The 20,437-nt window shown below is 43.7% G+C and overlaps 1 protein-coding gene across 1 annotated transcript in view; it reads left to right on the top strand.

Moving 5' to 3' along the window:
* The window catches only part of GALM (galactose mutarotase), a 51,772-nt gene that overhangs the window by 12,276 nt on the left and 19,059 nt on the right, over nucleotides 1-20,437 (top strand). Inside the window, exon 4 of the mRNA XM_007167141.3 lies at nucleotides 4,433-4,514. Coding sequence (XP_007167203.1) covers nucleotides 4,433-4,514 — 82 coding nt within the window. The remainder of the gene's footprint in view (nucleotides 1-4,432; nucleotides 4,515-20,437) is intronic.

The raw sequence follows: 20,437 nt of genomic DNA, 5'->3' as shown, positions 1-20,437 counted from the left end.
CAAGCTATTTAAAGAACTCCCTGTCATCTAATTGTAACAAGTGCTTACATTTGCTTCCCCAGTTTCACTCCTACCACCCCGCCCCCCAACCAAAATTACTTCTAATTAAGGCATTTTCCATCACTGGATCCTTGAAGATGTGCTTAGCCCAGCCCCTTTAGATAAATGCTGCCAATGTTTGTGTGCTCCCGCTGTACGGCCCACCCTAGGAGTGGTGTGGAGACACTGACAGCCCCCCTTAGGTAATTCCCTCTAAACTACCTCATTTCCTCCTAATGATAATATTTTAGCTTGCTGAGGAGGCTATTACATGAGACAGAATAAAAGGCTTAGCTGAAATCTGTAGATTCTATCTATGACTTTCTCTTCATCTAAGAAGCTCATCATTGTATACTAGACTTGAATCGCTTTGGCATGATTTCCTACCACAAGACGATGTTCACAGCCAGCTAGTAATATCTTGCATTTTTACACTTTTTAGGAGTTTGTTGATGATATGCTGATTTTTTTTCTAGAATCTTTTCAAATAGCATGAGTTAATTGGTTCTGACATAATTTGAAAATAAGAAAGACGGTTCTTCACTTGCTTGTTCCTTATCTTCAGGAACTTCCACCATCCTTCTTGAGATCTTAAAGACAAACCAAAAAACAAACACAAAATAAACACGCACAAGCCATAAGAGACTGCAATCATGAGCGTAAAGACCCCACTTTTTAAAATAAGTTCAGAAAGAAACTTGACAGAAATAGAACAAAATATTAATGGTTTTATGTGGGTAGTAGATCATGGTGATTTTTCACTATTTTCCACAGTTTTGTAACTAAGGGGGTGATCTAAAGGAATAGATTCAGAAATAGAAAGAGAAATTAGGCGTGAAGTATTACTCTGCCAATGTGTTCCAGTGAAGGATGCAAAATGGGAACGTAAGGTTCACTAAGGCTCTTTCTGCTTACGTGAGAGGAGGACCCTCCTGACCAGAATTTTCCACCCTTCCAATCCTACAAGGACTTGGAGTGACTCCTAAAAATTTCTAAATTTTTTTCCAGAGGCTGAATAGTTTCCCAGATCACAGACCCCACACAGAAGGGCGGTCAGGGTCAACTCCCTTCTGTGTGCTGTCTTAGTAAGTACAGCGCAAACCCACATGCAAATCCACAGCCTCTAGCTTCAGGGATGGGGTGGGTGAGGGCCACTAGCCTTTTGGAGCACCAGGTAAGAGTTGGTAGGCAGTTACCCGGCCTGGGGTCAAGGGGTCTGTCTGCATTTTCAGAACATCTCTTGCCCTACCCGGAAAAGCATTATTGTGTGTCTTAAACCCTCCCCAGGTAAATAGCTCGAAACTTGATATTTACAATAGTCAGCTCATCTTATATATTTTCTTTTTGTTTGTTTTTTAAATTTAATAAGCAGTATTTTTGTCCTACTTGGGGGTCAGACTTTGACTCATCACTTCTAAGTTTGAGTGTCGGAGGCCTAGGGGGAGGAGAGCACTGTGTTTTTCAAAGAATGGAAAAGGTATGTAGGTTGCAGGTTGGTTGATTTTTTTTTTTTTTTTTTTTTTGGCTGTTCCTTTCTTATCTAACACAAAACTGGGAGAACTTTTTTTTTTTAACTGAAACTTTATCTAAAGAGCTATGAGAGCAGGCCTGGGGCAATTTGAGATGAAAAACAATAGTTCTGGTTTTGGTATGACTGTGTAGGTATGTCATCAAGGACCCAAATTCTTCCATCGTTCCATTCTGCTTCTTCAGTGCTATGGTTTTTGTCTTCCAGCTTATCCCCTTATGGTCACAAGATGGTTGCCACAGCTCCATGAATCACCTCTTCATATAGTCACGTCCAGAGATAAAAAAAGGAACTATTCTTTTTTTCATATCTCTAATGTTCCATTTTTAAGAACAAGCAAAACTTTTTCTAGAAGTTCCTCAGCAGACTTTCCTCACGTTTTGTTGGCCAGAAGTGTGTCTTACGCTCTGCTTAACCCAATCACCAGCAAGGGAATTAGACTACCATGGTTGGCTTAGACAAATCACAGTTTGTCCTCTGGGGCCTGGGTGCGGGTCCTTTCCCTGAATATATCCTCACATAGGCTAAATCAACAAGTCAGTGTTCTGCCAGGGGAAAGGGAGGGTGCTGATAATGGAGTTGAGATAGCTTTTGGGTAGTAACCAATAGTGTCTGTTATATCCTGCTAGAGGTGATAAGAGCTGAAGTAAGGAAGTGGTAGTGGCAATGCACAAAAAGGTCTTTAAAGCCCCATCCAAGCCGCAGTGAGCTCTGTAAATGGTTAATGTTACAAATAGTAGCAGCCAAAGTTAACCAAAGTAAACACTGAACTCAGAGATGGGCCTCAGTTCTGTTTGTGAATCAGCATTCCTTGCCAAGTTTTCATCAGCCTGAAAAGGAAAAGAATCCAACAGTAATATTCCACCAGAGTAGACATTGCATTATTCCAGGTCAGAAGAGTCATAAACTGAAAAGCGTGCTTCCTTTGCTGAAGGAATGTTACTGCTGTTTAATGACCCAACAATTCAGAGAGTGGGTGCCTAGCCAGTGTTCCTTTCCTTCTCCTCCCAGGCTTCTTCCCAACATCTTGGACCCAATTTAGTGGTGTGTGATTTTCATACTGAATCATTTTCTTCCTGCCCTAGTGCTAAAAAACAAACAGAACAAGGAAATTCCTAAGAAGCTCTATTCATAATAATAAAAAAAACTCAAAACAACCCAAAAGTCTATCAATAGGAGAACAGATAAGTTGTGAGATATTTATACAATGGAATACTACTCAACCTTGAACTAAGCATTGAACAATTAGAGCCAAAGAAAGAGTCCCAAATTCTCACTCCGTGACAGCTGCTGCCCTCAGTCCCAGGGGCCTCTTCGGTCCTGGCAGTAGCCTGAGGCATGAGGTGACAGTAGGGAGAGCCACACAGGAGAGAGACCCCTCTAGGCTGGAACAGCTCTAGGCAGGAGTGCAGGCCACTCCCATTTTGGACCTGCCTCCCCAGGTCAGATCAGGGACCAAACACGTGGCTAAGATAGTGTGGGCAGAAGCCTCTGCCCCAGCCTTGTCTCCCACCCACTCCTACCCTTGACCGCTGGGACAGTACAAGGGAATCATAGTTCTTTAGAAACAGAGCCTCCTGGTAGTGTAAATAAACCAATTCCTCTCATGTTTAGACATCGATTCTCACAGCCTCTGAAATATTGGCCTTTGTCCTCTGGACGACTCCATTTGGTTGTGTGGCTGAGGCCTTCTGACAGCAGAATATGTTTTCAGTCAACCCAGAGCACTCTGCCTCTCTCTGCTCACTTCTCAGGAACCCCTCGGAGCCTTCGATTTAGCTGAGTTCAGGGTTTCTCAGCCTCGGCACTGTTGACATTTGGGGCCAGATGACTCCGTGTTGCCGGGGTGCAGAGGCCGTCCTGAGCATGGTAGGCTGTTTGGCAGAATCCGTGGCCTCTTCACACAACTGCTTCCCCAGTAGCATTACCACCCTCAGCCGTGACAATCAAAAATGTCTCAAATGCCTCGAGACACCTGTGGGGCAAAATCATCCCTAGCTGAAAACTACTGGTTTCGTTTATTTTTGAGCATTCAATCAGCATAAGCCCTCACTTGGTTTCCTTTCCACATCTTTTGCTGTGAAGCTTTAAAATACCGCTATTAAAATGTAATCCTTTTTATTAGAAACATATATGTGTCTTTTCCAGTTTGCAAACAACACAACACATCCTTACTGAACTGTTCCCCCAGAACCCTGGACAGAATGGGGACGTCAGCCCAATTTTATACTGAAGGAAATAAGTCCAGAACTAGACCCCAGGCCTTTCTGACCACTGACCAGTGCTTCAGGGACCAGCCTTTGACTCCACCAGGAGAGCCGGCTGCATCTTTACGGGGGAGATGGGACCCCAGTTCTGACTTCCAGGCTTCTGCCATGGAGCAGGGAGTGGGTCCTCTGAGTGGGAACCAGGCCAGAGAAGGGGTGACATGGCCCACCCTAGTGAGCCTAGAGGTGATGCTTTGGCTGCCCAGCACCTGTGTGTTACAGGTCACTGACGCTTGCTCTTTTGTTTGCCTGGCATGTGAGGGCAGTAGAAGAAAACCCTCTGCTAATAAGTCAAAATCCGAAAGGCTTTCAAACCACTTTTGTTTCTCTGACTTTTCACTTTCATAATTCCATTCAGAAGAGAACATGCACGCTGGGGTCACACTGGAAAGTTTCTTCCAAATGTATCGGCTGCTATTTTTGAGCCCCTATCTACCTAACTTAAATGAACGAATTAATCATCATCATAGGTCAAATGGGATTTCTAAAGTTTTCGTCAATACTTGAAAACATTTCTGCAAGAGAAGTTATAAAGCAAATATATAAAATAAGACTGAGCATTAAACCTTCTTTTCTTTCTCTACTTTTTCTCTCCCAGGGTTCCCCGAATATATATGACCATGAAGTCACTATAGAAGCTGATGCTTTTTTGCCTGTGGATGAAACCCTGATTCCTACAGGTTGGTGAATTTAAACCTTTTATGGGAATGCAGAGCTGGGGTGCAATGTGAGAAACATTAAAACTTCATTTCCCTAAATATATTTCCCTTGTTGGCCTGACACAATGCCCATAATTACCATGATTAGTCATTTATTTTAGTTATGGTTGGGTGACCATATACTTAAACACCCAAACCAGGACACTCTTGAGAGGGAAAGGGGATGCTATTAATAATTTTGCCAGGGCAACAGGCATAAACTGAGATAATCCCAAAAAACTGGGTCAGATGGTCATCCTAGCTGAGCCATAGACTCCAGAAGTTCTCCATTAAAATGTAAGTCTGTTACTCCTTAGCATCTTAGCAGAGATAAATTGACCCAAGCATTACCTCACAGATGCAGGACGCTGATAGAACATGCCATGGCTTTTGACAGAAGAGGAAAGGGTTGGATGGGTTGTACCCTGAGGGGGACAAATACAGATACATCACCTCCGAGACACAGTTAGGGGGATGGGGGTGGAAGGAGGAGTTCTGTGTACCAAAAGGGAAGGCGAGGTGTTGGCAGAGTCAAATTTCATGTGTGTGTGTGTGTGTGTGTGTGTGTGTGTCTCCTAGGTTTAGTGGATTGAGATCATTTTGGTTATTATTATTTGGGATCAAAAGTACCTTGGTTCAATAGGCAAATCCATAGAGATAAGAGAGTAGATTAGTGAGTTGCCAGGTGCTGGGAACAGAGGAGAATGGGGAATGACAATGGGTACTAGATTTCTTTTTGGGCTGAAAGATTCTGGAATTAGACAGTGGTGATGGTTGTACAACCTTGTAAATATACTAAACATTGATGAATTGTGCACTTTAAAAGGGTATGTGAATTATATCTCAATTTAAAAAAGGAAAGAAAGAACCTTGGTTCATGTGTTATCTCCAGGATTGACGGGTATAGTTTTGTACTAGATTGTACATGTACCCCCATCTGGCTCCAGGGGACAGGTAGATGACAACAAGATGAATGGCAGGGGTGCTGTTATTTGTGGCAGTTTATAGAAATTAACTTGTAGTAATTATCTCCAAAGCAGTAGATACATATTCTTATTGGGATTTTGTTAAAATCAGAGATCAGCTGAATGTAGAAGGCATCGTCAAAGAAAACTAAGGTAAACAAAAGTAGAGGATGAAGGGAAGGAAGAACAGAAATCTAGAAAGACACAAACACTTTCTGTATCAGTTCGCCTTCTGGAGGAAGGGCCACCTTCGTGCTGCCCTTGCCTGATCTAGGTCCCTTGCTTGTGTCTGACAGTGACTTGACTTCTCGGATGTGTTACCTCATAGCTCCTTTATCAGATGGCTTATGTCCTGTGGTCTGTTCTCTCAGGCTTCTGTTTAGGGCGCCAGCCCTCCAGAAGCCCGTTGCTATGGTAGCTACGTGTGAAAGGTCAGAAAGACCTGTGCCTTCTGTTCCCACTCTGTGTAAGGGTACTACTACCTTAGTTGTCACCCCTGCTCCAATAAAGGGCTTAGATGATACAATAGGAGCAATTAGAAGCCAAGGGCACGATCTTTGTTAGTTACTTGGTTTACATCACAAGTAATAAGACTATTGACATTACATCCCCCTCATATGATGCACTGAAAAAAGCACATCACTTGTGTGGCTTTCTGTCAAAAATGCAGAACCTCAGTCCATTCAGGAGAAGACATTACATGAACCCAATTGAGGGATCGTCTACAAAATAATTGACCAGTACTCTTCAAAGATATCAAGATCGTGAAGGACAAAAAAAGACTGAGGAGCAGTCACAGAGGAGAGTGAGATACAATAATTAAATGCAACATGGGATCCTAGACTGGATCATGAGGCAGAAAAAGGGCAGAGAAAGGTGGGTGAAGGGTACACATAGATATATTATTTTTGCAACATTTTTGTAAGTCTAAAATTATTTCAAATTTTCAAAATTGGAAAGAAAGAAAGACCCAGGGATCCAAGTAAGATACTAAAGTTTACTGGGCACCTACCTGCCTTACTTTAGGTAAGGGCTTTTGTTTGGGCGTCTTTATTTCGGCATCTTTAAAACAATAGGGCTGTGTTTATGGCTGCTAGTTCAAAATTCTTAAGGGGAAAAAGAATGTGAGCCTGCATACTGAACAGCAACTTCAGTTAACAGCAGGAATTAGAAACTCCCATAAACAAGGCGCCTACAAAACTAATTAGAATAATAATAAGGAATCAAGATACACGGATTAAAAATTTTTGGCATCACAGTGTTGAATGTTTTTCTGGCTCCAGGGCTTTTATGTTTGTCTTGGTAATGTGTTTTCTTCTGATATTGACATGGCTCAATAGATGGACGTGAATAAGCTGGCCCATCTTGTCCTAGATGCAGAATTATTGCATTAGAACTATGTGATGTGAACTGCAAGGGAAAAATGGTGGCAGCTCCTGTTTTGTGATTGATAAGGAAGAAAATGAACTAAGTAGCTTATACATGGAGGTGATGAAATAAGGGCATATTTATTTCTGTATATTTATAAAATTTTATGCTATCCTGCTGAGTTTTGATCAGATGAAAATCACAAAAATGCATAACTCATACCAGGTGAAGATTATTTGTCATGATTGTAAGAGATAATTGTGGCAAAGCAAAGTACAGCTTAACATGCAATCTAATTGACTGCATAGAACTCATGTTCATCTCAGTTCTCCACTGTAAGTGGCTTTAGGATCAAGTTCTATGCTCTGTACTAATACTGAACACCTGTGAAGTTGAATCAGCTGTGAGATCTCTGGACTTTCAGGGAGGCAAGAGCCCAGCGTCTAGTCTTGGCTTTGCTATTGACTAGCTAGGGGACCTTGGGTGCATGTATAATGCTTTAACATTTAACCTCTATAGACTCTTATTTCCTTTTCTGCAAATAGGAGGTTGAACTCAATTAGGGTTCATAAATTTTCATAAATCAGACCCATAAATTTTATTTAAAAAACAGTTTGGGAAACTTATCTGGGGTTGCCCAACTTTTCATTTTGCCAAGCTAGAAAGCTATTACAAATAACAGGGCTATTAAAATTAATTGGGAATATATGCATATTATATTTCAATTAAAAAACATTTGACCAATTGGGATAATAATAAGGAACAGAGATAAATAGGCTACATTTAAAAAAAAAAAAGCTGAAACTACCATTCATAATCACCATTTTTCATAAAAGAAAGAATATATTAACACCGCAAAAGTGGAGAAAATTTAATCTCAGAATAAAAAACGACCCTTTAAATTGAATTTTTCTTTTTTTTTTGAAATAGAGAGAAAGTCTTTTTATTTATTTATTTATTTATTTATTTATGGCTGTGTTGGGTCTTCGTTTCTGTGCGAGGGCTTTCTCTAGTTGTGGCAAGTGGGGGCCACTCTTCATCGCGGTGCGCGGGCCTCTCACTGTCGCGGCCTCTCCTGTTGCGGAGCACAGGCTCCAGACGCGCAGGCTCAGTAATTGCGCCTCACGGGCCTAGTTGCTCCGCGGCATGTGGGATCTTCCCAGACCAGGGCTCGAACCCGTGTCCCCTGCATTGGCAGGCAGATTCTCAACCACTGCACCACCAGGGAAGCCCCCCTTTTTTTTTTTTAATTTATTTTTATTTTTGGCTGCGTTGGGTCTTTGTTGCTGCGCACGGGCTTTCTCTAGTTGCAGCGAGCAGGGGCTACTCTTCGTTGCGGTGCGTGGGCTTCTCATTGTGGTGGCTTCTCTTGTTGCAGAGCACGGGCTCTAGGTGCACAGGCTTCAGTACTTATGGCACATGGGCTCAGTAGTTGCGGCTCGTGGGCTTTAGAGAGGAGGCTCAGTAGTTGTGGCGCACGGGCTTAGTTGCTCCACGGCATGTGGGATCTTCCCGGACCAGGGCTCGAACCCTTGTCTCCCGCATTGGCAGGCGGATTCTTAACCACTGCGCCACCAGGGAAGCCCAATTTTTCTTACTTTTTAAAGAAATGTGACAGCTGATTATCCAAATCTATCTCAGTTTTCTGTGGACCAGTGAAAATTTTATTATGCACTCATGATTAAGAACCAATAATTGGTCTGCAAGGTCACTTGTAACTCTTACATTCTGTGATTCTACAAGGCTCTTAGTATAACATTTTACGGCTATCTCCACCACCCTTCAAATTCATTAGAACTCTATTACAGAAGTAAATAAGTTGCAACAACTTCAGAGCTCATGAAAAATTTGTAATTATCTTTTACATAGCCATACATTAGCTGGTCCTTCATAGATTATATCTGTTTGCCCAATGACACAAACTGAAATTATAGGGGTTTTTTTCTTCCTCCTTTCTCAGAAATGCTTAAGAAACAAATAATTGTATTATTCCTTTGTAACTTCCTCAAAAAGGGCAGTAACTTCTACTGTACCCTTCAATGATATAAGAATTCACATGTCTGGCCCACTTTCAGCAGAGAGGAAATCTCTAGGAGCTCAGATTTCATCTGACTCTTAACACTGACCAAAAGCCCACGAGCAAGTGGCTTAACTGAGACGAGTCCAAAGTCATTTGGTCATTCAGAAATGCCTCCCCAGTGTAGCTGGGCTTGCCAGGAGTTCACAGTCTAGTGGAGGAATCAGCCAGAATATTATCCACTGACCTGGAAAATCATGTCAAAGTAGATGTAACTAAGAGACTTGGTACAGAAGGAAAGCACTGCCTGGGGGCTCCCAGGTAGAGGAGATGAGAATGAAATAAAACTTGGAAGGGCAAGTAGTGTTTTGCCAGGCAGTGGGGAGGAGAAATGTGTTTTCGACGGAGATGAACAAGAATGGGCAGTGCAGGAAACAGCAGGACTGTCCCCAGGGAAGTGCTGGGCTTCTGAAGCATTCAGGGCATGCTTTTGGTGGCAGAAAATGGATGGGCCAATAAGCAGTTGGCTGGGGCCAGGTCCCATCTGCACCAGGCTCTGATATGGCTGCAATCCCTGGGGTGGCCCTGGATGACCCTAGGCTGGCCTGGAGTTCAAGGCCAATCCACACAGGGCAGACTCACAGGTGTACCAGATAGTCAGCCAGAACTGGACTGGACTGAACCCCAAGCCCACTTCCGTGAGACGTGCTGCAAGAAACCTGTTAGACCAGCCACACTTGTTAAGCGTTCTGGGAATTGATATGCAGTATCTAGAGACTGAGGTTGTGTTGAATTGAGAGAAAGGAAGATACTGTTTATCTGTGAGATGAGGTGAGGGTTTATGATAATAATAGCTGGTATTTCAGAGATACTTTATAAATAATCCACACCACAACGCTATAAGGTAGGTTCTGCTCATTTTTCTTACTTAACGGATGTGGAAACTGTAGCACAAGGAGTTTAAGTAACTTACGGAGGACCACTCAGTTAAAGAGCAGTGGAAAGCTGGAATGCAAACCTAGGTAGTCTGGTGTTAAAACGTGAGCCCTTAACTAGACCTGGTTAGATGGGGGAGGGAGGAAGGAAGAAAAGACAGAAAAAAAGAAAATTAAATGAATTTCTTGACTATATAGATAGCCAAGATCACCATATAGCCAAGAAACAGGGAGCCAGAAACTAATAAATAAATAAAGCTTTGGACAGTTGTCAGTTCTCATTCTTTTGCCACCTTTTATACAGGTGGCCTCCCAGCTTCTCTCACTGTTTTCCTTCCCGTTTCTCCTTCTTCTCAATTTATTTCTGCTTTTTTTTCTGCAAAGAAAACAGAAAACAAGTTTGTTCAAATTATATTTAAAAAGAGAAAAACAAAAAAAGAAAGACAAAGATAGAGGCCATGTCTCCATCTTTTGTGGCTGTTAATTTATACTTATATTTGCTTTTCAACTCCTTTTTGTTTGCCCTTCATGAAAGCTGTGACCTGAGTTCTTAAGGGAAATGCTGATGCAGATCTGAACTTTGGGGGTGTTTTTACCTTGGTTACAGACCCTCAGCAAATCATTTTTCAGGTGATGGGAAAACCCATTGTATGAGAAAGTAGCATCTCTTATCTTACAGTGGTTGTAATACTGTGGCTGAGGTACTCAATGAAAAGGGACCTTTTCCCCATGTGTGTTTGCGGGGAGAGGTGAAGTCCTGTCCTCCACTTTGTTTATCACAGGCTTACTGACTGGGCTTTATTACATACAGAGGAAAGGGATACCTTGACATAGAGTTTCAGGGAACCAAAGCAAGCACAATATGATGAGATCCCTTCGTCTTAAACTTATAGCTGCATTTAGACCTCTACCCAAGGCAGGGCCACAGCCCTCCAGCAGCCTTGGGCACCTGTTTCACTCCTGCCTTTCTTCCTCTTAACACTTTTGGGGGGAGCATATAAAATGTCGTCAGCCCTTTCCGCCAAAAAAGCCTGGAAGACAACAGCCTGTCCTCTGTGGCTTCTTCATTCTTCCCCTTTCTCTGCTCCGGTAAAAAGGCTGTCCTTTTCCCAAAGCCCGCTGGAAATGCCTCAGCAAATGTGAGCCATGGTCCTTGCTCACAGGCACCTCTCTCCTGCACCAATAGAAGGTCTCTGCAAGGCTGGGCGCTCATTTCACCTGTAGACCAGGAGCAGAGTTGCAGCTAAGCTGTCAAAACTGGGTTTGCATGTCAGCAGTTAGTGTAGCTTTGGTTTTTCCGAGCAGTTGTTTTTCTCAACTTAAAAAAATGTGCAGCCCTTATAGCATTTGCTACTACTTAGGATGGGCGCATACTCTGTTATTGGGGCATCTTCACGTCACCTTGAGTATGTTTTTTATGTTGTTGTCAGGGCTCTCCCTGTAGTTTCCCAGAGGTGGAACTCCTGGAAGCCGTTTACCAGGAAGGACAGGTGGACATCCACAGAGAGAGAACACTCCAGTGCCAGGTCTCTGTGCTGACATGTCAGATATTTAGCTTCGAGGCCTGAGGCTAGTGTCCTGCCCTGTGGCAACAGGAGGAAAACGGTCCCTGGTACCCTGCTCAGGTACTAAGCCAGCTGAATGTGAGCAGGTGAGAAACAGAAAATCCCTGTTTCTCCAGGGATTAATTCATTCCCAGTGTTGTAAATATTACATTTCATCCTTTCGCCTTACAGAACTGTGAGACTTGGAGGCGATCTGGGCCACCAGCCCAGCAAGACTTTATGATGTGTACAGCACAGTGCAAAACTAAGCATGTGTCTTTATAGGCATTTACAGCACATAGCTTTTTTTTTTTCCTTTTAATTGTGCTATTCTTTACTCGTAGTAGATAAGTAATTAAGACAGCAAAAATGAATGATTTGATTGGGTCTTTTGTCTCTTAAAGTAACATTAGTAAAATCCCATCTTATTCTCTTCCTTGAGATGAGATACCTTTTATTTTTATAAAAATTTACGCAATCCACTTTGTCCCCCAGCCCATCTGTGTTCACTTGTGGAGGGCAGTTCTTGCTGCTCTCCATTTTTGAAAGGTCCTACTAAAATTACATGAAAGCAACCCCATTTTGACAAAATTAGAATTCTGGTAGGAAAGGCTTACCACGAGGCTGCGGGGAGAAGCTCAGCAAGACATTTGTATTTTATTTCAACCTCTCTGTGTTCAACCTACAATTCAGTTGCTTTTATAATTACCTCCCTAGGGCAGGTCTAAGTCTCTGACCTGGAGAACTAACAAATTCCAAAGTAGTCTCCCAGTTCAAAGATGGTGCAGATGAAGACTGTTTTGATCTACGTGTTTTAATCTTTGCAGAGCTTCTTAAGAGAAAACTCCTTTAGACTTTATATAATTCTAAAATAGTGGATATAATATTAGTTTCAACCCTCCATCAATATGCTTCCCTTTCCTTTTCATCCCACCTCCCCACCCTACTCAATATCATCGTCAGGGCCTGCTAATTTTTTGTAATAAGACTTAATTTTTTTTAGAGAAGTTTTAGGTTCACAGAAAAACTGAGCAGAAGGTACGGAGATTTTCCCTAACCCCCGTTCCCACACGTGACGGCCTCCCCCTTATCAACACCCGCCGCCAGGGTGGTGCATTTGTTATAACCGATAAACCTACATTGAGGGGCTTCCCTGGTGGTGCAGTGGTTAAGAATCTGCCTGCCAGTGCAGGGGACATGGGTTCGAGCCCTGGTCCGGGAAGATCCCACATGCTGCAGGGCAACTAGGCCTGTGAGCCACAACTACTGAGTCCACGTGTCACAACTACTGAAGCCCGCGCGCCTAGAGCCCATGCTCCGCAACAAGAGAAGCCACCGCAATGAGAAGCTCATGCACCGCAACGAACAGTAGCCCTCACTGGCCGCAACTAGAGAAAGTCCACACGCGGCAACGGAGATGCAACGCAGCCAAAAATAGATAAATAAAATAAATAAATTTATTAAAAACAAAAAACCCAACATTGACATGTCTTTATCACCCAAAGTTCATAATTTTCATTAGGCTTCACTCTTTCTTGGTGGGGGGGGGCCGCACTGCGCAGCTTGAAGGATCTTAGATCCCCGACCAGGGACCGAACCCACACCCCCTGCAGTGGAAGTGCAGAGTCCTAACCACTGGACCGCCAGGGAAGTCCCTAGGGTTCACTCTTAGTGTGGTATATTCTATGAGTTTGGACAAATGTATAATGACATGTATCCATCATTATGGTATCATACAGAGTATGCCCTAAAAATCCTCTGATTTTGTTTCAACCATCCATCAATATGCTTCCTCTTTCCTTTTCAGTCCCTCCCCGCACCCATCCCCATATAGTTAGTCATTAGCTCCTGATGATTTTTAACAACTAATATTTCTTGAATCTGTCTCTTCAATATGTATCATTGATTATATGGTTCCATCTCCATCGTCACTGTCCCAGTGTAGGTTGTCTTTTCTTCTCTAGATCAGCGCCAGGTTTATATTACGAGCTTCATAATTTGGGATCAGTGAATGAACAAATGAATCTGGACAACAGCTCTCTAACTAGGGGGAAAAAATCTCTTTAGATCTATCCTCCATCTGGTTACTAAAGATATCTAACTAAAATGCAAATCTTACTTTGATACTCTCCAGTTTAAAAAAACTTTTAGATGGCTCCCAGGCCAGACACCAGCTGCCTCCCAGACCCATCCCCCAGTGTGCCTCACTCACACCTCACCCTGTTTCAGCATCCCCCTCCCACCCACAGGAACCACTCGATACCCCTTCCTTGCTGCATATACCCCTGCTCTCTTCAAGGCTCATACTTTCTCCTTAGAAATGTTTCCCCCACGTCCTGGAAACAGTGGATTCTTTGTTGCTCTGGGGTTTTCGTAATGACATAATCTGTTTTAGAGTGTGCCCAGGCTCCCTGATCTTCCTCTCCATTCAGTCTACCTCAGATGTTCTATCAGGACTTACTAGTTCAGATCCAAAGTCGGAAGCTAGAAGGGAGCTCCAGGCCCGGTCTCTTGGCTTGAAGCTAGAAAACTAATCTATGATAAACAGAAAAGTGAAACCAAGTAGCTGCCAGTCTGCACATGCTAGGAACAACTACTCCTTCCTTTCCCCCTCCACCCCTTGTCAGTCTTTTTCCACTCTTCTCTCTTCTTTACATTTGTTTTAAACATAGTGTATTAAAGCAATGCCGTGTGATAACTGGAATTCAGCAAACCTGGATGCAGGTCTCAGTTCTGCTACCCACCATCTTTGCTCTCAAGTCAGCCATGAAAACCCTTTGGTCCTCATAACCTAATCTGTAAAATCTCATTAGATGACGGTTACATTAGTTGAACTCTGAGGTCCTGTTAGTTTCTAACAATGATTCGAAGACCACACGGAACTTCTAACGCAGATATTCTTAACCAGGGTCCATACTTGTATGTCTGGGAAGATAATGAAAGAACTTCAAGGGATTCATGAGCCCCTGAAATTCTTTTTTTTTTTTTTAAGACTTTTTTGATGTGGACCATTTTTTTAAAGTCTTTATTGAATTTGTTACAATATTGCTTCTGTTTTATGTTTTGGTTTTTTGGCCTGCAAGGCATGTGGGATCTTAGCTCCCGACCAGGGATTGAACCCACACCCCCTGCACTGGAAGGCAAAGTCTTAACCACTGGACTGCCAGGGAAGTCCCCAGTCCCTGAAATTCTGTGTCAAACTCTGTGTGAGTTGGTCACATCATCTTGGTCCACAGAGGGATTTTCTGGTCTTGTTTTCCCTCTTGAGGTAATGATAATTTATCGTTGCCCCATTATGTATTATTATACGTAAAGATAGTCATCTTTTTTTGGTTTTGTTTTGTTTTTTAATTGTTATCTTATATTGGAATATAGTTGATTAACTGTTGTATTAGTTTCAGGTGTACAGCAGAGTGATTCAGTTATACATATACATGTATCTGTTCTTTTTCAAATTCTTTTCCCATTTAGGTTATTACAGAGTATTGAGCAGAGTTCCCTGTGCTATACAGTAGGTCCTTGTTGGGTATCTATTTTAAATAGATCAGTGTATACATGTCAATCCCAAATTCCCAATCTATCCCTCCCCCTCCTTCTTCCCCCCGGTAACCATAAGTTCTTTCTTGAAGTCTGTGAGTCTGTTTCTATTTTGTAGATAAGTTCGTTTGTATCATTTTTTTTAGATTCCACATATAAGCGATATCATATGATATTTTTCTTTCTCTGTCTGACTTACTTCACTTAGTATGATAATCTCCAGGTTCATCCATGTTGCTGCAAATGGCATTATTTCATTCTTTTTAATGGCTGAGTAATATTCCATTGTATATACGTACCACCTCTTCTTTATCCATTCATCTGTCGATGGACATTTAGGTTGCTTCCATGTCTTGGCTATTGTAAACAGCACTGCAATGAACATTGGGGTGCATGTATCCTTTCGAACCATGTTTTTCTCTGGATATATGCCCAGGAGTGGGATTGCTAGATCATATGGTAACTCTATTTTTAATTTCTTAAGGAACCTCCATACTGTTCTCCATAGCCGCTGTACTAATTTACATTCCCACCAACAGCGTAGAAGGGTTCCCTTTTCTCCACACCCTCTCCAGCATTTACTGTTTGTAGATTTTTTGATGATGGCCATTCTGACCAGTGTGAGGTGATACCTCATTGTAGTTTTGATTTGCATTTCTCTAATAAATTAGCAATGTTGAGCATCTGTTCATGTGCCTCTTAGCCCTGTCTTCTTTGGAGAAATGTCTATTTAGGTCTTCTGCCCATGTTTTGATTGGGTTGTTTGTATTTTTATATTGAGCCACATGAGCTGTTTGTAAATTTTGGAGATTAATCCCTTGTCGGTTGCATCGTTTGCAAGATAGTCATCTTTTTTGAGACTAGCAATGGTGTATTTCCCTCTTTGTAATCTTCAGGGTGGTTTAAAAGAAAATTTTTTAATTAAATTTTTATTAAATTAAAATTAAATTCCCTAAAGGGAGCTAGAAGGCTAGCTAGAGGAGGAAGATCGCACACCAGGAAGAAGAGTAACTTCCCCAAGGTCCTACCCAGAGGAGCTATAGCAGCCAACACTCTGGGTTGGATGGCCAGAGTTTGTTTCTGCTTGATCAGATGAATGAAATTGTCTTCCAATACCTACCAGCCCTTGTGCAGTCAGGATTCCAGGCCTGGTCATCAGTCTGTGGAGTGTGGGAGCAGGCAGACATGCTGGGGCCTCCCTGTAAGTGGAAAGCCAGAGCATGGTGTTGTGTTTGTTACCCTCAGCTCTGCAGTTCTGGAGACTAGCCCCTCCAGGTCCAAGTCTATCCCCCAGGTTTCTTCTCCCATGCTCCATCACCTGCTGAGATCAAGTACCTACCATGTGCCAGGTACTATGCAGCCCTGGGGAAGCAATGTTGAGCAAAATAGGTACACCCAGGCAGTGTGGAGAACATACAGCCACGTACATAGCACAGGTCCTGTCCTCAAAGAAATAAGGCTACAGTTAAGAAAATACTTGAATGACACTAAAGGAGTAAAACTGGTGATATTGGATCTTACAGACTGTTATTTACCCTAGAGCTGTTTCTTCTATGACAGGTCCCTCCTAGACAGTGTCTAAGAAAGTTCAATACAGAAACTCCAAGGAACTCTCCTGGTAGCAATGATACCCTCCAAGGGGATGCATTACTGAATCCCACCTTATAAAACGGCCCCAAGAACAGCTTTATGAGACTCCAGAACACTCGCAAAGCGACTCGTGTTCGCTCCTAGAAAATATCACTGCTACGAGATTGGCAAACATGAGCCAGCATGGTGACAATTTGGCAGGAAGAAAGCTCAGAAATCAGCACTTGGCCAGACATTGCATTATTCCTCTGAAAATTTCAGAGTAACAGCAAGTAAATTTGTCAGAGGGGAGTTATTTGCTAGAACTCTGACTGCCACCCTTTAAGAGCTTATGGCTACCACCACCCCCCACCCACCCTAGGTCTGGACAGGGGCCTGGCTCTAGTTCATACCTGGTGCATAACAGTCCTTAGAGGTCACCCCATTCTGAAAGGGATGAGAGGTAACTGTGGGCTTTGTGCCATGGGCCTGAGGCTAACTCAAGCCAGTTCTCAGAGCAGACTTGCATTCAGTTCAGCTAACATTTGTGGAACACCTAGTGATTGCTACATGCTCCCTGGGGCACTGGCCATAGAAACACTACCTGTGCCCTTGAGAGGCTCACAGGGAGTGAAGACTCTAATGTAGTCAGGGCAGTGGTAGAGGTGATGCCCATGGGACTAAGGGAGCATGGAGGCGAGGGTAGGAAGAGGCCTTCTCGATATCACCCTGAGCTTTGAGAAGCTTCTTAGTGTCTGTGGGGATCTAGCAACAAGGAGAGTAAGAGTACTAATAAGCACTCTTATTAGTGGAATGTGGGTGTGAGGGTAGGCTGTTAAGTCAAAAGCTACAGAGACAGTTCGGCAGGGTGGAGGCTAGGGTGAGGCAAGAGAGGTGCAGCACCTAGCGTGCAAAATTTAAGGCAGCACTCACTTTCAGGGTCATGCAGGCGCAGGGTCAGCGCCTGAGAGCGAGTGTCTCCTTAAATTTTGCACCCTGGGTGCTAGATTGCATCATCCTGTTCCCAGCCTTGTAGTTGAGTGTAGTCTTCATGGGCATTCTGTGCCATAGTAAGGAGCTAGGATTTTATCTTTAAATCTTGCAAGACTTTGAAGGATTTTAAGTCAGGGAATTGACCTAGCAAGACTGGCATTTTACAAATACCACCCCAGCAAGTGTTGGAGGCAGGGCCTGACTGGAGATACAGACTGATGAAGAGTCTCTTTTAGTAGTCCAAGCAAGAGATGAGGAGGACCTAAACGAGAGGTCAGATGGAAGAAATGTAGTCTTATAATATTTAAGAAGTAAAAATCAGGAGGCCTGAATGGATGGTAGTAGGTGAGGAAGCAGGAAGGCTGTATGATGATGGCTTCTAGGTTTCTAGGGCAGCTCCTAGGCAGCAGAAATAGAGATATTAAGGAGCAGGGAATAGAGGAGAAGGAGCTGACACGGGGGTGGGATTAGAGACGGGAGGAGCTGGGGGAAGAGTGGATTTGGTCTCAGGGTATTTGAGGTTAAGGTGCCTGTGGGGCAGCCACGTGGGGATGTCCAGCAAGCGGTTGGACAGATGGGTGTGATGTTAGGAGAGAAATGAGTGCAGGAGTATAAATCAGCGTGTGCTTTGTAAATTAAGCCATGTGGATTTCCCAGGGAGGAACCACAGGTTGAGGAGATCAGAGGTCTGAGGGCCAAACCCAGGGGAACCAGAGGAAACCACCACCCATATTTAAGGTGCAAGAAAGACTCACACTAAAGGCACAGAGAAGATGGTCAGAGAAAGAAGGCGAAAAAGGAGAAAAGGCATCCAGAAGTCTTGGAGTGACCAGCAACGTCAGTATCCCAGAGAGGTCCAGCCTGGGAGACCTGGGCAGAGTGCCTGGGCTGTAGTGGCCGTCGCTGCTGACCCGTTTCACAGAGTGTGATGGGAGAAGCCAGACTGTGACAGCTGGAGGAGTAACTGGAAATGAGGGGAGAGGGTCAGGGAATGTAGGCCACTGAGTGGTTCCCAGCTAAGGCAACTTTTGAATACAGCATCCTGGGCCCACCGTAGAGACTCCCATTCATGTGCTCTAACATGGGGCCAGGGAATCTGAACTTGTAAAAAGCTACCTGAGTGAGCTAAGGAAGCTACTGGTGTTGAATCCGCGTTCAAAAAGCTCTGAGAGAAAGAAGAGGGTGCCTCTGTGAGGTGCAGGTGCAGGGTCAGGGAGAGGTTTTCTGGTGGGAGAGGAGCTGATTGAAGACGAGTAAAATGTGTATCAGGTGGTGCCGAGAATCCAGGAGAGGATTGAGACCATGAATTTGTGGCGGCCCCAGTTGGTTCTGGGGATTCTCTCCAGTTTCTCTCAGCAGCTGGAGTCGGAAGCAGAGAAGGTGGCTTGTGGGATGATCCCTAGTTGGGTTTTGTCTGGAAGGAAGGGCAGGAGGAGAGGACAGGGTGTAAAGCAGGTCAATAAGGGTGTTACTAACCAAGTGGCTCAGGTCATAGACAGTGGGCCCGGGGAAGGCAGCAAAGGATGTGAGGGCCCTCGTACACACCTGGAAGTCCAGGGGAGCGTGGCGGCACTCAGGAGGAGACCAGGTCTAGCGGGAAGGCTAGGAGGCTGCAGACAGTTGGGTGAATTTTACACTGGCGGAAAATCCCCAGATACCATCTTGATGAGAGTCTAGGATGGAAAAATTCCCCGCATGAAAATGCCTCACGTGGTCCCAACTGTGAAATGTAAAATTGTCTTCTCACCTGAAAACATCATGCAACGGTGTTTAGCATTTTATGCTTCCGATGGCATGTAATATCCAGAGGTAATGCCCTCCCCCACTGCAAGTCAAAAGCAAAAAGTGCTCAGTGGGAAAAAATAAATAAATACATAAAAACCAGCAGTAGAATAAAGCTGCAAAATTGAAGCATCGGCAGAAGAAAGGGAAAAAACTGCAGCAGAGACAAGCTTTGAGGTCGTGTGCTCTACGAAAATTTATAGAAATGTTACCTTAAAAAAAAAAATCCCAAGGTACTTAACTTGCCAACCACTGGAATAAAGTCAAAATTCCCACCCAGGGTGTTACTTTTAATTATCATTCTCTTTATGTTGTTTCCTAAAATAATAACAGGCATTCTAGAGATGACTTACCAAGATGGCTTAATTAGGTGTCAGATGAGTACCTGTGCCCACGAGCCCCATTACCGCTGGTTTCCTTATGCAAATTTGACTGACTGTTCTGAACCTGACTAAAGAAACAGACATAATTGGAGCAGCTGGGCTGGAAGCGTAGCTGGGCCGTCCCCATGGAGACCAGACTCTTCCTCGTGCCCCAGCATTCCTCGCCTCCCCCTGCCCCCCTTTTTTTTTTTTGAGATGAAAGTACAGCACACTTGAGCCTACGTCTCCCTTAGATGGTCTCCACATCACTGCCTTTCACCTTTAAATTGCACACAAGTCACCTGGGGGGCTTGTTGATACGCAGATTCTGACTCGGTGCGGGGTGGAGCCTGTGTCTAACAGGCACCAGGTGATGCCTGTGCTGGTGGTCCCGGCCCGTGCTTTGAGCAGCTATTGAAAAGGCTCTAAAGAGCTCTGTGTAACCTCTAGTAACTTTTGTTGCTTTCTCCCCCTTTTGACACCTATTTCTGCCCATTTGCTTCTCTCCCCAACAACGCTGGGTCCTCCTGCTGCCCCTTAGCTACCTTTATTTCCCTTTCTGCTCCAACACTTCACTCTCTGACTCAGCCTCTCTTATCAAAAGCCATTCTTTATAGCTCATTCTGCAAAGAGCTGCTCTCAGCCAATGGCTTCCTTAGGTAAGACAAGCTGAAGTTTTTATTTAAAAAGGAGAGAGAATTAACCAAATATCACAGTGTGCCCCCGAAGGGAACAACTTGCTTCACTGTGTTTGTCACATGGGCCATTGGACCTATAGTCCTGGAATGTCACGGTTGGAAAGGACCTTATCTTTTCCAACCACCACCCACCAG

This window comes from Balaenoptera acutorostrata, chromosome 12, assembly GCF_949987535.1.
Source record: "Balaenoptera acutorostrata chromosome 12, mBalAcu1.1, whole genome shotgun sequence".
In the NCBI taxonomy this organism is placed as follows: domain Eukaryota; kingdom Metazoa; phylum Chordata; class Mammalia; order Artiodactyla; family Balaenopteridae; genus Balaenoptera; species Balaenoptera acutorostrata.
Note: the sequence above shows the minus strand (reverse complement) of the source record. Positions and strands in the feature narration are given on the sequence as shown.